The sequence below is a fragment of the Octopus sinensis genome, linkage group LG11 (genome assembly GCF_006345805.1).
Source record: "Octopus sinensis linkage group LG11, ASM634580v1, whole genome shotgun sequence".
NCBI classification, from domain to species: domain Eukaryota; kingdom Metazoa; phylum Mollusca; class Cephalopoda; order Octopoda; family Octopodidae; genus Octopus; species Octopus sinensis.
The window spans coordinates 14,415,959-14,433,575 of record NC_043007.1 but is presented as its reverse complement, the minus strand read 5'-3'; the positions used below and the strand labels follow the sequence as shown (position 1 = coordinate 14,433,575).

The 17,617-nt window shown below is 36.5% G+C and overlaps 1 protein-coding gene across 3 annotated transcripts in view; it reads right to left on the bottom strand.

Moving 5' to 3' along the window:
- LOC115217310 (centrosomal protein of 128 kDa-like) overlaps positions 1–7,260 on the bottom strand; it is a 60,817-nt gene extending 53,557 nt beyond the window's left edge. For 2 of the 3 annotated variants that reach the window (XM_029786959.2, XM_036507097.1), the window contains exons 1-2: positions 7,127–7,260; positions 737–956 (exon numbers count right to left, since the gene is read on the bottom strand). In XM_029786959.2, coding sequence (XP_029642819.1) covers positions 737–877 — 141 coding nt within the window. In that variant the 5' untranslated portion in view covers positions 878–956; positions 7,127–7,260. Of the gene's footprint in view, positions 1–736; positions 960–7,126 lie in introns of all 3 variants that reach the window. The other variant, XM_029786960.2, reaches the window with a different exon arrangement.
- Positions 7,261–17,617: the final 10,357 nt, after the last annotated feature.

Here is a 17,617-nt window from a genome sequence, read left to right as displayed (position 1 = left end):
ATGTCTACGGCTAAATACCTTCTTAATAACAATGTCAGCACAGAGTGTACTGAATGTATCTTATTGTGACACCAGCACTAAAGAAGTTCCCATGTTCTCAACAAGACAAGACTAAGGGGTTTTCCTCACCCTATGAGACTTCAGTTTATTTGAGTACTGGGTGCATTCTATCACAGTACCTATTTCTTTACTACCCACAAGGGGCTAAACACAGAGAGGACAAACAAGGACAGACAAACGGATTAAGTCGATTATATCGACCCCAGTGCATAACTGGTACTTAATTTATCGACCCCGAAAGGATGAAAGGCAAAGTCGACCTTAGCGGAATTTGAACTCAGAACGTAGTGGCAGATGAAATACCTATTTCTTTACTACCCACAAGGGGCTAAACACAGAGGGGACAAACAAGGACAGACAAACGGATTAAGTCAATTATATCGACCCCAGTGCGTAACTGGTACTTAATTTATCGACCCCGAAAGGATGAAAGGCAAAGTCGACCTCAGCAGAATTTGAACTCAGAACGTAGCGGCAGACGAAATACCTATTTCTTTACTACCCACAAGGGGCTAAACACAGAGGGGACAAACAAGGACAGACAAATGGATAATACCACTAAGCATTTCGCCCAGCGTGCTAACATTTCTGCCAGCTCGCTGTCAATCCTATCACAGTACCAGCACAAGGGAGGTTGTCAAATATACACATCAATATAGAAGCAAATTTAATTTACCTTTAAATTGTCAGCAAGTTCAGAGAGCCTGCCATTAAAATCTCCATTATTGCTGGAGACACCATGTCCATATGTCCTAGGTTCATAGAAATCATCGCTCTCACTTGAAGAGAGAAATCTACTATTTAATTCGGTAGCCATGTTTGGTCAGATCAACCCTTTCACTTCTGTTTCATAATATCTTCATCGTTATTGAATTCTTAAAACTTAATTAGCACAGCTGCTGAAACAAGAAACTAATATTCATTAGTCTGACAACTAGAAACATTTCTTCTAAACATTAAATCAGAACATTTACATGTTAACCCATTTGCATTTAAACAGGCCATATCCAGCACAAGTATTTTAACTGTTTTATGTTCATAATGGTACATTATATCATTACGGTCATATTCCAGTAATTTTCCTCTATAGTATGTTTTAGCATGATTGAAGCTTTAGGAGTGTCTATAACATAGACAGACAAGTTGGACTTAATTAATATTGAACAGTTTTGATTTGTGGACAGTTCAAGTGAAAAGTCAAAATTCTGTGCAGTGTTTTGAATCTAAAAGGTTGTTATTGTTGTTCTTTTTGTTTGTATAGCCCTAGGTCAACTCAAAATGAGTATACCTACCCTGGGGACAACAATGCTTATAGACATGCAGTGGTTAATTGTATGGGACACAGTGAAGCAGTGTGGCAATGTTGTATCTTCTCTACTGTCCAGCTATTGTTGTTGTTTAATTTAAGGCCAGCTACAAAGTGGTTGACCCATGATCAAAGGCTTTCCAGCCATAGCCATCCCACCTTTTCTCAAACATAAAAAACCCCCCGGACTACATTATCCAATGTCCTCCTTATAACATTCTTCGTTTTTAACAAATAAAAGTAATATCCAATTTTCAGGGAGATTTGGTTGCTATTTCTATTAAACTGAATGACCAAAAGAGGCCCCTTCTATCATTGTCCAGCCCTAAGTCATCTCTGATTAATCTATGATCAAAAACATTCAAATAATGAGTATCCCTTTTTTTTTTTACTTTTCTTCGGAATATTGTACTTCAGAACAAATTGTGTCACATCTATCCCAGTTTGATCCTTCCAGAGAGAATTTCTTCATCTCTTGGACCCTCGTCTCTCCTACTTTCTTCTCAGTCCTTTGGTACCTCTTCTGAACCACCTTAACACCTCTCCAGCCAGATTACTATCAGAACTTCATATTTATCGGACTCCGCCATCGTGGATCTTGCTGTATACTGTTCCAAGGGAAAGGCGAAGGGGCCGATACAGCTTGGCACCAGTGACATCGCAACTTGTTTCTACAGCTGAGTGAACTGGAGCAACATGAAATAAAGTGTCTTGCTCAAGAACACAACACACAACCCGGTCTGTGAATTGAGCTCACTACCTCATGATTGTGTGTCCAATGCTCTATCCACTGAGCCATGTGCCTTCACATGTGTGTATGTATGTAATATATATGCATGTACATATAAATATATATATTATATATATAATATATATATATATATATAATATATATATATATATATATAGGTGTAGGAGTGGCTGTGTGGTAAGTAGCTTGCTTACCAGCCACATGGTTCTGGGTTCAGTCCCACTGCATGGCACCTTGGGCAAGTGTCTTCTACTATAGCCTAAGGCCGACTAATGCCTTGTAAGTGGATTTGGTAGATGGAAACTGAAAGAAGCCTGTTGAATATATGTGTATATATATGTATATATATATGTGTGTGTGTGTGTGTGTTTATGTGTTTGTTCCCCTAGCACTGCTTGACAACTGATGTTGGTGTGTTTATGTCCCCGTAACTTAGCGGTTCAGCAAAATAGATCAACAAAATAAGTACTAGGCTTCTAAAGAATAAGTCCTGGGGTAAATTTGCTCGACTAAAAGTGGTGCTCCAGCATGGCCACAGTCAAATGACTGAAACAAGTAAAAGAATATAGAGTATATGTTATATGTTTATATATATTAGTTAGTTTAATTTGTTAGTCCACATTACTCCATAAGGAGCATAGGGCTGTGACCATTTTATGCCAGTGAACATGATTTGGGGCAACCTCCTTGATTTCAGAGAGACTGAATGCCTTCCCTTCATCCTCCACACACCCTTTCCTGGTCTTCTTAAGTCATCCAACTTTCCTCTTTCCTTCAAGTTGCCAGTCAATGCTGCTTGGAGGCCCTCTTAAAGTCTGATTCCTTTTCAGAATTTCAGCCTAATTTCCTTTTCAGAATTTCAGCCTAATTTCCTTTTCAGAATTTCTTGACTATCAGAGCACAGGGCCATGACTATTTCATGCCAGTGGACATGATCTTGGGCTACCTCTTTGATTTCAAACCAAGAGGGACCGATTGCTTTTGTTTCATCCTCCATGCATCATTTCCAGGTCTTCTTAAGCTTCACAACTTTCCTCTTTCCTTCAGATTGCCAATCTAACTCTTGTCTTGCAATGCTGTTTGGGGGTCTACTTATAGTGTGACTGGTCAAGCCCCACTTCTTCTTCAGAATTATTTGATTGATGGGAGTTTGGTTTATCCTATCCCACAGACTTTTATTTGAAATTTTGTCCAACCCCCAGATCTTGAGAATGTCGTGTAGACATTTGATGATGTAAGTCTCCAGCTTACTCTTCAAGGTTTTGGTAAATTCATATGGTTCTGACCCATAAAGAAGAATGGCCTTGATGTTGGAATTGAAGATGCAAAGTTTTGATTTGAGGAAGATGGCTATGGAATTCCAGACCAGTCAAAGACTGTTGAAGGCATACCAGGCCTTTTAAGGCAGCGAGCTTGCAAAAACGGTAGCACGCCGGGCGAAATGCTTAGCGGTATTTCGTCTGCCGCTACATTCTGAGTTCAAATTCCGCCGAGGTCGACTTTGCCTTTCATCCTTTCAGGGTCGATTAAATAAGTACCAGTTATGCACTGGGGTTGATATAATCGACTTAATCCATTTGTCTGTCCTTGTTTGTCCTCTCTGTGTTTAGCCCCTTGTGGGTAGTAAAGAGATAGGCATACCAGGCCTCATATCCTTCTCTGTTCCTCCCATCTTTGAGATGATGCTACCTAGATACACAGTTCAGTTCCAATTCAAATTGGTTCCTAGTAACAGGTGTTCAACCTCACAACTTCTGTCTTGTTCTGGTTCACTCAAAGGCCCATTTTGAGAACTGCATCTGCAACAGTAAATAACATGTTGTGCTTAAATGTTTATTGTTAAGTATTGTCTACAGTGTGTCATGTGTATGACTTTAAACTGCATCCAGTAACAGGGTCTTGGTTTGGGAGTTCCAGGCTCTTGAGGAGTGTGGCACCACATCTTAGCCACTGCTGTTCTCAGAACAGTAGCATCTGTCAGGTTCTCAGCCAAAGGTTAAACAGCATGTTTTAAAACAAACACCAAGCACAGCCCCTCAATGCTTTGTGAGTGCTTTGGGAAAGGAAAAGGATAGGGGTGTCAACCTCAACAGCAAATCAAAGCATGGAGTCCCACAAGTGGTCTGGTGCCCTCTTTGACATCTTTCTGGTGACCCCAGGGTAGGTGGAGTTCTTCAGACTTGTAAGGCAATTCACTTAGGGAAAGGCTACTCCAATGTAAAACATATAGCTTGCTGGTCACCACAGCTCGTCGAGGTGCTGTGGTGAGACTTCAAAGTTTAAAGTTTGGGACCAGATTGAGCTGACTGACTCTAACTTTAAAAACACAAGGGCACAGGTAAGGAGAAAAGTTCTGCAGCCGTTGAGAAGTTATGAAAACAGCAAATACTGGATGGTACTGGCAGTTTCAATATAAACTCCTAATCTACAGTCTCTTTCCTTCTCAAGATTTTTCGGACACTAACAACTGTCATCAATATTAGTCTACAACATTCTCTTGGAGAGACAATCTACTGTCCTTTAACACATTTCTGGTGCATCTATCCATTACACCCAATTTATCTTTTGTCCTTGGAATGTGAGTTCCAGTGTATCTCAACTTAAGCACCACATATATACATTGATCCATTTGGTGGTGCTTTTTTTTCTTCTTCAATTTAATTTCGTTCCAAAAATCGTTTCCTTAAGCTTGTCCAATTTCATCTTTCAGCTCCAAGTTATTCACCCACAGGTTCAATAACTTCAATCACGGGCATTGCTGGCATTTTGATTGGGCAATGGTCAGTGATGTTCTTCCTTGGTCAAGACTGGACAGCCATCATCATCGTCATATATATGATTATATATATATATATATATATATATATATATATATATATATATATATATATATAATATATATATCTAGCAGTATTGCCCAGCATTGCTCGGGTTTGTTTCAACCCTTTAGAATTGGAATTTTTGAAAAGTAAAAATTTTGCATGTAGCTTGTTATTCTCTTTAAATGAACATTTTTCTGGTTGAAATACACAAAAAAATGGCGACACAGCAGTAAAAAAAATCATAAAAAATAGGGATTTTCATAGAAAAAAAGCACCTTTTTGATGTAAATAATTTTTGGTGTTAACATGGTCCGATTTGAATTTTTTCTTCTACGGAAGGAAGAGCAAGCCTTCTTCTATCATACTCTCAATTTTGGTCAACTTGCGCCGCAGGGTCTCAGAGGTGATAGTGTTAGTTGAAGGCTACCAAACCTGCCACACACAGACAACTTTAGTTTTATATATATAAAAATATGTATAATCAAATTAGGCAGCAGTTTAGAAATGTATCATCACCAAAAATGAAAACTATGTCATTACATATGATAGGGTGTTAGAACACCTACAATGCTAGGTGTTCTATCTATCTATATATATATATATATGGGGTGGGTGTCAACTTTGTGTGCAACATTTTATGGTTATTAGTCAATGAAATGTCACACATCCCACTCAGCGACACCCCACACAATGTTCAATAATTGGAGATTTTTCTCTTTTCTATCCATTTCTCTATCCTTCTCTTCTCCCCTCTTGTGCACAAAACCTCCTCCATCTATTTCTATTTGCTACTTTTCTCTCTTTACTACCTTCCATTTCTGTCAACTACCTACTCTCTATCTTTGTTCCCTTTTTCTCCACATTTCCTCTTTCTTCCTACTTGCTCTTCCCCAATCTTCTCTACTCCATTCTGTCTCTTTTTCTTCACTTTTTGGTACCAAAAAAACCATCCAATTTTTCATCCCTCATCTTTTTTCTACTGACCAGTTTTTTGTATTTTGTTTCATCTCCTGCCTAGCCATTCACTTCAGACCCCCAGTTTATCTTTTCCCTTTTCATTCTTTTCTTTCCTTCTATCTCATCTTTCTGTCCTTCTCCTGAGCTCTTTCAGTATTAACAAGAATAATACTGACAGTAACTTCGAAGTTTAGGCCAACTAAGCTATCATCGGACTATAATTCATTTAAGTGGTTTAACTGGCCAGAACTTCAAAGTCACTATCAATACTACTCTTGTTGAAGAATAATGTGTACTCTACCAAATGTATTGAGTAATCTTTCAATTTAATATTTCGTTTTTGGATTTGGTTTGCAAGATTCTTTATATGAGTTCGTGTGTTGAAGCATATTCTGTTATGTCTGGGGAAAGTCATTTTCTTTTTGTGCCTTATAATGTAACACACTCACCAGTAAAATTTCCACTTATTTCTTATTTTTATTCTCCAAAAATTTCGTTGCGTCTTGCAACCTTTTCAATAGTCTTGACTTCAATTTAATGTAAAACTGTTTTTTTATTTAATATAAAACTGTTTTTATTAGAACACATACACACACGCACATACATTATTTATTAATAGCAAGACATTTAGGCTGTAGATTCGTATGTACTCCACACTAGGCAACGGGGCTTACCTGGGGCTAAATAGCAATAACAACAGGTAGTTCATCTCAAAAGAAACAACAGTTTATAACAGTGTAATAAAATTTGTTGTGAACAGTAAGAACGACTGAACTGTATTTATATTTATTATATATATATATATATATATATATATATATATATATATATATATATATATGCATATATATAACCTATGTATGCATTAATTATTGGTAAAGTTGCCTAGAAGTTCCAAAAACAAGGCAGCAACCATGAATTAAAAAATGATATAAATACACCAGTTGTATTTCATTTGACGTCGAAATGATGCTATGGGACTTCTTTAATAAAGAAAATTGATGTTGATGAGCGTGTGTGTGTATATATATATATATATATCGGAAATTTTTTTGCAAACAGGAATATATTTATATGCATGTATGAATGAATGTGTGTTGTGAGTGGAACCTTGTTGCTATAGACACAACTGGTGTGATTTTTATCGACAAAGATAAATAACACGTTGACAACAAAAGTAAAAAAAAAAAACCCCATCACGGGTGGATAGATAAATATCGGAGATTGTACCTGGATCCTCCAGTTGTGCTCCTCCTGTTTGTTTTAAAAGTCGATGGAAGTCAGTAGTCACAACATCAAGTGCGCTGGTGTCTCTTTCTCTTCATCTAAACAACAACAACAACATTGACAAACAATAAAGAGAAGTTGGTCAGACAAACAGAACTGGACATGTCCCAGCAAGTCCGGCAGCTCGTTCAGACTAGTTTATTTGTACAAATAAACTAGTCTATTGTATTTCTCATTGAACTAAAAATCTCAGTTGATTGCTTATTATAATTTACTGGAGCCATAATAAGCAGAATGAATTGTTTAAGGTCAATATAGAGTTGAATCCCACGTTTGACCCTAGATGTCTTAATACATCTCGCTAAGTTTATGCTAAAACAAAAACAAAAAAACTTTTTTTTTAATTTAATACGAAAAGAAAAAAATTAGATAAACTATTAAGTAAAAAGGTGTTATTAACTTCGCCATAATTATATTAATTTTGTTTAATAAATCGATAAAAAGATAACCGAAAGTGGTGGGAGGATACGGAAAATAGGGGAGGCTAATGCAGTTTCGCACCTTTCCTTGAAAAATGCATTTTTTTGGAAAAATTTTAGGAAAAGATCCAAATTTTTTTCAGATTCCTTACGTTTTAGATGTCGGAGATTACGAATATGCAAAAAAAAAATTAACCCCCACCCTTCCCATTTAAAATTTTGAACTTTTTCGAATTTTTTTTTTTTTTCCGTTTTAGATGACGGAGATTCCTGATATGCAAGAAACCACGTTTTGAAACTTTTAAATTCAATAAGCATATCAGACAGGTGTATAAAGAGATAGATAGATGTGAATGTGTTCTTCCTGGGGCTAAAAACAACCCCGTCTTCTATAGGACTGCCACATTTAGTTGACAAATATATTTTTACGAATAAACAGATAGGGATAAATAGACAGGCAGACAAATAAATAAATGGATGAAAAAGTTCAAAATTTAAAATTGGGGGAGGGGTGAAATTTGAGCCCCTTATTAAACTTTATAACATTAATTATTAAATATTAATGCTTGATTACGATTATTTAAGGAAAACACAAGAAAAATGCAAATTCTTTTCACTTTAATGTTTTTGTTTGTATTTAATTTCGATTTGCATATGTTCGTCCATTCGCTATGATCTCTTTAAAGTAAACAAAATTAAAAATTTTAATTTGGGGCGGGGGAAAGAGGGGGTGAAATTTAAAAATTGTTTTTGTTTTTTGGCAATCTTTCGTCTCTAGTAGACCTTTCCGTCGATTTCCGTAAAAAAAAATATTTTTTTTACATATGGGCTTGCGGGAACTTTTGAAGTAATATACATACATCTACACATACACCGAATAAAAAATTTCAGTTATCTCTTTCTTTCACACATTACTCTGTCTCTTCACACACACTAACAGAGAAGCACTTCACTTACACAACATACTGTCTGTCTCCCACACCCCATCAAACACACACACATGTACATCAATGCTTGCCATGCACGGTAACTTCAAAAGAACTTCCCTCGTCATAAAATGACTTTCTCTTAGTCTCTTTCGCTCTCATTACTTCAAAAGTTCCCGCAAGCCCATATGTAAAAAAAAAAAAAAAAAAATTTACGGAAATCGACGGAAAGGTCTACTAGAGACGAAAGATTGCCCTACGATCTCTTTAAAGTAAACAAAATTAAAAATTTTAATTTGGGGCGGGGAAAGAGGGGTGTGTGGGGGGAGGGGTGAAATTTTTAAAATTGTTTTTGTTTTTTTTTGCATATTCGTAATCTCCAACGTTTAAAACGTAGGAATCTGAAATTTTTTTTTTTTTTTCAAAATAATGCATTTTTCAAGGAGAGGTGCGAAACTGCATTAGCCCCGGAAAATGTAATCGAAAGGTGTTGACATACGCGCACTTTACATAATCGCGCAAGCTTCATTCCCATTTTGGGCAGGCACGTATCTTCAACTACAGCCCCGAGTCAACCGATGCCTTGTGAATGGATTTGGTAGTCGTATAAATGTATGTTTATCTGTGTATCTTTGCCCACCACCACCGCTTGACAACCAGTAGTGGTTTGTTTACATCCTCGTAACTTAGCAGTTCGACTCATGAAGTCTGATACAATAAATACCAGGCTTTAAAATAAGTTCTGGGCTCGATCTGCTCGACTAACCCTTCAAGTCATTAGACCGAAGCCATGCTGGGACACCGCCTTGAAGGGGTTTAGTCAAACAAATCGATCCCAGTACTTATCTATTTTTTTTTTAAAGCCTGCTACTTATTTTATCGGTGTCTTTTTGCCGAACCACTAAGGCACGGGGACGTAAACAAACCAACATCGGTTGTCATGCGGTGTTGGTTTAACAAATACACAGACGCACACAGACATATTTATACAGGGTGGCCCAGAAGTAGGTTTACAGTTATTCAACCATCTCTTTCGCATTCATGTAATAATACTTAATTATATAAAAAAAATATGAAATCATTATTCTATGCTAATTTAGTTTAATTTTGTCAAGCTCCCTTTTCAGTTTATAAGAGAGAAATTTAAAGTGCCGACGTGATAACTGTAAACCTATTTTGGGGGGCCACTCTGTATTAGAAGTTTGACTATTGTGGCCGATCAGAGAGACCATAGCAGTGAACCTTCTACAAATATATTTTTGGGCAAAATGAGATGTTTTTACTGCATTTTTGACTTTTGAGACAAAATATATTTTTTGCAAAAAACTGGTACTACTTGAGAACAGTGGTCCCGGTGCGCGCACTCGCGTAGTCGCGCTAGCTAGTCGTGACTAGTCGATCCTACAACGACAACCTAGCAAAGTAAATAAAACACAAAATAAATAATTTTTTTACACAAAGTAAATAATTTTTGTTAAACAAAATAAAACACAAAAACACAAAGTAAATAATATTTTTAAAGACCAAAGCTTGTGAGTGGATTTGGTAGACGGAAACTGAAAGAAGCCCGTCGTATATATATATATATATATATATTATATATATATATATATATATATATGCGTGTGTGTGTCTGTGTTTGTCCCCCTAGCATTGCTTGACAACCGATGCTGGTGTGTTTATGTCCCCGTCACTTAGCGGTTCGGCAAAAAGCGACCGATAGAATAAGTACTGGGCTTACAAAGAATAAGTCCCGGGGTCGATTTGCTCGATTAAAGGCGGTGCTCCAGCATGGCCGCAGTCAAATGACTGAAACAAGTAAAAGAGTAAAGTAAATAACACAAAAAGACAAAGTAAGGATCGACTAGTCATGACTAGCTAGCGCGGATGCGCGAGTACGCGCACCGGGACCACTGTTCTTAAGTAGTACCCAAAAAACTATACCAGCTAAGCAAATGGTTTTTCCAACATAATTTGATCATTATTTCAGAAAATTATGTCCAACAAATTTGGATGGGGCAAATTATGTCCAACAAATTTGGATGGGGCAAAATGAGTAAAGGAAAAATGAATGGTATATGATATGAAATTAACGAAACTCGACTAAAATTCTTTAAAAATCCACATAAAATATTCTCTACAGCTTCACAATCTTCTGGGGTGTCTCTTTTCGTGATATATTTACTGAAATTAATTATTACTCGATTTTACCCGATTTTAGACCTCATTTTTTGAAACTTGAAAATGATCAAATTAAACATTAGTGCGAGAAACAAATTGACTTGAAATCCAACAGAGAAAAGAATATTGATTGTTAAACACCAAAATTATCTGGGTATTTTATTATCAACCTCAAATACAATCGGGTCACCTTGTTTCGGACTCTCAACTTGAACAATTTTTTACTCCTAAAGATAATGCAACAGTACAAAAATGATGTTGCTATACTTACTACAGTGTAATGATTTCAAACAGGTTGGGAGAAAATAACGAGAAGTTAGAAGTTTTTACCTCGGTTACTAATTTTGCCCCCGTCCCCGTGTATAGTTTTAAAGTTTTAAGATTGCTTCTCTTCCGGATATGTGAACTACTGGTGATTATATATATATATAATATATATATATATATATATATATATATATATATATATATATATTATATATATATATAAGTTCAGTAAAAATTGAGATTCAGTTGAATATGGTACTTAAGTTAAAGGTACCAGAATTTGTTATGGTATTATCCATATAAATCAAATGGGGTGATTATAATCAAAATAAGCAACAATGATATCCAAAGGTATATATATATATATATATATATAATATTATATATATATATATATATTTAAAGCGAGGGGGGGGGGGCTTCTTACAATTTCCGTCTACCAAATCCACTCTTTAGACTTTGGTCGGCCCGAGGCTAGAGAATTCTTTCTGTTTATGATCCCAAACTGGTTGTGGTAACATTGACACGACAGTGTCCAGGCCGACGCATCAAATAACAACCACCCCTATCCCAGCCCAATCTTTCCTTTTTTTTTTTTCCTTATCTTTTCCAAAAAATTTTGGCGTACGTTGGAATCAGGAAGCACCAACAAGTTGGAAATTCTTCATTTTGACTGAGATTTTTCAGTCTTTCCTTTTTCACAGTACCCTTGGAAATGCTCAAAAAATTTGCGAAAATGTCGCCATTCCGTTTTGACGGAGATTTTTCGGATTTTTTTTTTTTTTCACAGTGCCCTTGGAAATGCTCTGGACTGTATTTTTTTTTTTATAGCAAAACAAATTTGCGAAAATGATGTGTTTTTTTTTAACCTTCTCCGATCGACTTTTGGAATTTCTCCGTTTTGACTGGGAATTTTCAGATTTTTTTTTCCACGGTGCCCTTGGAACTTTTCTAGAGTATCCTATAAACTCTAACTAGTTACTAATTTTAAAAAGCTAATTAGAAAAAAAAATTTTTTCTCAATAAAAAGACAATTTACAGAAATCAGTAACTTTTTTTTCTTTTTGTTTAACCCATAACAGAAAAAAATAAGAAGTGGCTATAAAAAAAAAAAACATTCTCACTTAAACAATTATTTCTAGAAGAGTGCTGGTTCTAATTATCAAAGAACATGTAGTGACTGCAATACAAATAAAATAGACAATTTTATTTCGTGATGCAGCAAAAATTTTAGAATCAAAAACATTATTTTATTAGCGACAGTTTGATCGACCTTACTTTTTTCATCTCCACTTATCGCTTCTAACCTTTACGACAGCAAAAGGCTTTTGCAAGGAGGAGGCTGGGCTGAGTAATACTATAGCAGCACATCTTTTAGAATAATAACAATCCAAAGTTTGTAAATTGTCCTGGTTCTGGTCAGATTGTCAAGCGACAGAAAATTATTAGTACTGTCTTTTCAATCCAAAACGATATTTGTCTTAGATGAACGGGATAGAGATGGACTGTTTCAAGACATTCCTCTTCCGATCGGCATTGAAATGCATTGGAATTGATCCAAGGCGTTCACCTGAGTGACCGAAGTTGATGTCCACAACTATAGACATGGTTTTGGAACGGTGGTGTTTCTTGGGTAACGCTAGGTGTGGTTTATCGCTGGAGTATTTCCCGTTTGAGGCGCACATCACCGAGCTTCCTGACGATGGTATCAACTCTTTGCTATCTCGTGATTCTTTGTCAGTTTTGGGATTGTTGTCATTGTAGGTTTTATGTTTGCTGTTTCTCCAACTGAAAATCGTATCGTTGCATTCGACATTAGAAAGGTTTTTGACGTTTCTCAACCGTGCACCAGAAGGACCCCATACACGGCGCTTTTCTTTACTAACATAACGATCTTCGGTGGAGGACAACTTGGTATTGCTTCCCCCCGTAACCGATGAAACCTTGCAGTTGCTAACATCGGCCGTAGTATTATTTTTGCACAATAAAGTATCATCGTTGTTTGTATCAAATATTTCGGTCCCTTGCATGGTGCATTCACCTTTGGTAGGTGAACAGTCATAACATTGTTTCTTTTGGTTAAGATCGGCAGTAGCTACATCTGTCCTTTGAATTCCGTGTTGTCTGGGAGGTTTCTTCTTTCGGCGAACGACACAAACATTTCGAAACCGATCTTCATCGGCTTTCACATTTTCTGAAAGATTTATTCCGGCTTCGTTACCAACACCACAGTTACCCTGAATTTTGTAACATTCCCTGGTTAGATTACTATTCCGTGTATATGTATTCCAATTTGAAGGATTTGGAGAATGCATGGTTCTGTTGGAAAATCTTCCAGTCAGCGTCTGGATATTGCTATCTCGGTTTTGAAGACAGTTAAAATATTTTACTAATTCTTTAACACTGATTTGGGAATGGAAATACTTTGGACTCAATATCATCCTGTCCCTCTGTGTAGCAACACAACAACAGCAGCTATCGTCACAACACTGCATACTGACTAAATTAAGGTCACTAGACGGCTGTCTTCGAATCTGAGAGTGTTGATTTCTTGGAGTGTTCAATGGAGTCCTATAACAAGATCCACCACTATCGCTACAATCTGAATAAAAATCCTCATCGGCACAGGGAATTTGGCAACCTCGATTTTCATTTGATTTCATCCTTTTAACTATTTAAACAAAATCATTGGATATTATTAAAATGTCTTCTTCGAGCGGTCTTTCTGGTTGATCATATTTATATACAATGTAAAAATTAAAAAAACAGGAGGAATCTTCAATGAAACTGATTTCTTTTAAAGGAAATATCACAGTTCCTAGCGATTTGTAACAATAATTTAATGACGAAATTGCTGTAAAACGATGCTAAAATGGAGAGATCAAGAAAATATGCATGTGGGTATATTAGTCATCGGATAGGGTTAATAACGTTTCCATGAGGGTTTTCGATATATTTTCACAAACTTTCCAAATTCTCGCTTCTTACTGGACAGACAATATTTTGTGATACATAAAACCTTGAAAGCTTCAAATGATAATTTAAGAAAGATTTAAATTTTCCGTTAAAAAAAAAAATTCATTTACGTCACACAACACAGCTGTGTGTATGTATGTGTATATGTGTGTGTATAAGCCGAAGAGTATATGTATGTGTGTGTGTGTGTGTGTGTGGATGTGATATGAAGTGTTTGTATTAATTTAAGGAGGAGAAGGAAGAGCAAAAGTGACGTGTGAGAAAAAGAGAGAATGATCTATAGTGAGTAAGTGTAAGTAAATAGATATTTATGAATGAATGTGTATGTTTATGAATGTGTGGACTTCTAAACAAGCACACACATACATATATAGGTGTGTGTACGTGTATGTGTAAAGTATATTTCTATTGTTATGTTCGAAAACACAGCTAGTGCTAAATGAAAGATATGAGATACCTCGTAAAAAATGAAGTTCTATATTCGATATTGCTGATTTATTAACGACTTTGTTTATTTTGCTTTCTTGCCCGTCTATTGTATGCTCAAAAATGAGGGTTAATGTTTGGTAGAATCGTTAGCGCGTCGGGCAAAATGCTTTGCGGTATTTCTTCCGAATGTCTACCTTTTGAGTTCAAATTCCGCCGAGGTCAGCTCTACCTTTCATCTCCCTGGGGTCGATAAGGTGACGTATTAGGGTCAATGCTGTCGATTAATCTCCCCCTCCAAATTTAGTGGCGATGGTTTCTCGCTGGTGCCGTCGTACTGATGTGGCAATGGTGGTGAGGCTATTCCCCGTTGCTATGTCGCTGACGTAAAAATAGGACGCGACTTTTAGAAAGACTTTTCCTTGTCTTATATATTAGTAGCCGAGAGGATCAACTATGCGACAGAAGTTGCGAAAGGTCGAGATGAACTTTATTGATTGATCAGCAGGTAGACAAGAAAACACTTTCGTTTCCAACATAGATACAATGCAATTAAAAGAAACACTCGAAGAGGAATATGCCAATGTGATGAATCGAAAGATTAGTAGAACGGATCTAGACTAGATTTCCCGTTACTCTCCAAATTCAATTTAATTCACTAAAGCAATGATAAATGAAGCCTATTGCCGTATATCATTGTCAGTAAATTCACCTTAGCTTTATCCCAAAGTTTTCAATGAATGATCACAGTAATAAAGTCACAATTAAGTTATAGTGGCCGGTAATAAAGTTACTGGAAAAAAAGTCACAATTAATTTATAGGTTCCGGACAAAACCCCTGTGACTTTTATTCCTGTGATTTTTTTTTTTACCTGGATTCGTGTGATGCGGGACAAAAGGTCGCTCTTCCACTGGTAGCTATGGAGAATAGAAAATGTTTGTGTGCTACGAGTTGTTTCAGGATTTTCAACGACGTCTTAGAATTGTGAACGTAAGGATAAGATGGTAGCTGACAAAACGGGAGAGATTGCTTTTCTTCACCAGTATGATTAATCTCTGGGGAGATCGGGGCTCGATCTAGCAGTAATAGTCATCTATTACCGTTAATGGGCTAATTTAGATAAGTTAAACTTTGGAAGATTCGAAAATCAGTACGTTGGTGACATACTTGAAGCAGCGGGTTTTGTTGCTATCTGTAAATATTGGACTGTGTATTGCGGTATTTAGCGAATCATGTGGGGAAAGATGCTTTAAGGATATTATAGTTGTATATATGTCTCAGTGTTTGAAACTGGGTTTTTCATGTTGTAGTAAGGACTCTGGAGATTAAATTTTACTGTTTCGAGCATATATAGATATAGATGGTCTTCCATTCTTAGTATTTTTATTACATTGTGGAGAAGTCATGTGCGTGAAGCCTGTACACAAGTTGTTAAATTACGTAGGGTACTGTTTTGTGTACATTGTACAAAGAATAGGGGACGGGTCCGTTTCATCACTTATGGATCTTAATGTATTGCTAGCTCACCGTTGTTACTTCTGTTAACCAAATATGGTATGAGATTCTAGGGAATAGCTATCACGGGAGTCCGATATCTATCTATCTCTCTCTCTCTCTCTCTCTCTCTCTATATATATATTATATATATATATATAATATATATATATATATATATATATATATATATATCCTCGCTCCATTTTTTTTTTTTTTTGCATTCTCCACTTTTTTCCTCACTGTCTAGCATCTTTGCTTTTTAAAATATATATATAACCTATTAAAGAGCCTGAAAGATTGCTTGGAGATACATGGCTATTTTATAAATATACCTGTTTAAGTATCATAAAAGTATGAAACTATTAATAGCTCTTTCGGTTGTATATTTAAATTGATTATATATATATATATAAACATACATACTTACAAACAAGCATAGATACATAGAGAGAGGTATGCGTGTTTTTTTCTTTCTTATTTTTCTATCTTATTTGGAATCCGAGACATGAGTTTCAATATAAACTCTGAAAATGCGCTGTGGATATTTTGCTGTAAGGAGAAATCCTTCGAAGTTGTTTCCCTTACTCTACTAGATTCATGGATTTCTCAGGCTATCCATAGGAACTACTCAACACATGAAGGGAAGGAACCTGTGTGTGCTCCAAGTATTAGAAATAGCGGCAACGAAAGTCCCTCCGCTCACTCCTTCTTAATGATAAAAAAAAAAAAAAAAAAAAAAACCAAGAGGATAGACACGTTTGGTCCTTGATATATAAAAAAGACGGACTGATCTTTTGCTTGAACATCTATGATCATAGCTCTGCTCGATTAGAGCCGACCTGGGGCTAAACAATAAGGACTAGGAACAGCTAGCCAGCAAGCTAACGATGGAGCTTGTACTTATTCTCTCGTCCTGCTAGAAATAGCAGCCACGTTTCCTAATGCCTATAAAGAAAAAAAAAACATGGAGCAAAATCGAAGGCGGCCTGAAATCTTTAATCTAGCCATTCCTTGGCTTTCTACTTAAAGCTGTATGTGACTCCAGTACGTCTACAATTGCATCTCCAGTCTGGAACACCATTTTGTTCAGAATATCAATCCACTTGAAGCTGTCCAGAGGCGTGTAATTTAGACGAACGGCCTCTGTCAACCGCTTATCATATCTTGTACGTTTTGCCTTCCTGGCAAAACTTGACATCAAGCAGGTAACTTGGAAGAGGCCCACGAACTTTAATCTCCACGAACTTTAAAGCAACCATTTTGAATTCTGCGTTCCTACACAAGTGTGCCTCCAAATTTCAAAACTAGGAACTTTTTAAATAAATAAAAATATATTATTCTCAGCTGGAGTAGATTACCATTATATCGGAATTTAATGTGGGGAAAAAATGTTGGGCGTGCACACATACAAACACATATCACATATATCTACAAAATGAGACATGTCTTGCTAACACCTTGCACATCCAAGTGCTACCAGTCAAAACCCCCGCATACCGGAAGCCAGCAAGTTATGGGGTCACCAGGAGAGAATGCGCGTCGTTTCGGGGCCTACCTCTCGACGCCATCAATGTGCACCGGCCCCCTCACTGATATGAGGCCCCGCTTGCTAGATCAGCTGGTTATCAAAGAAAGCTCAATATTCGGATCTTTTCGGTTTGAACGGCAGTTTTTTAACATAATTTCTAGGTAACTAAACACTTGTAAACTTCGTACACTGGTAGAATGTGTTTATAAAACA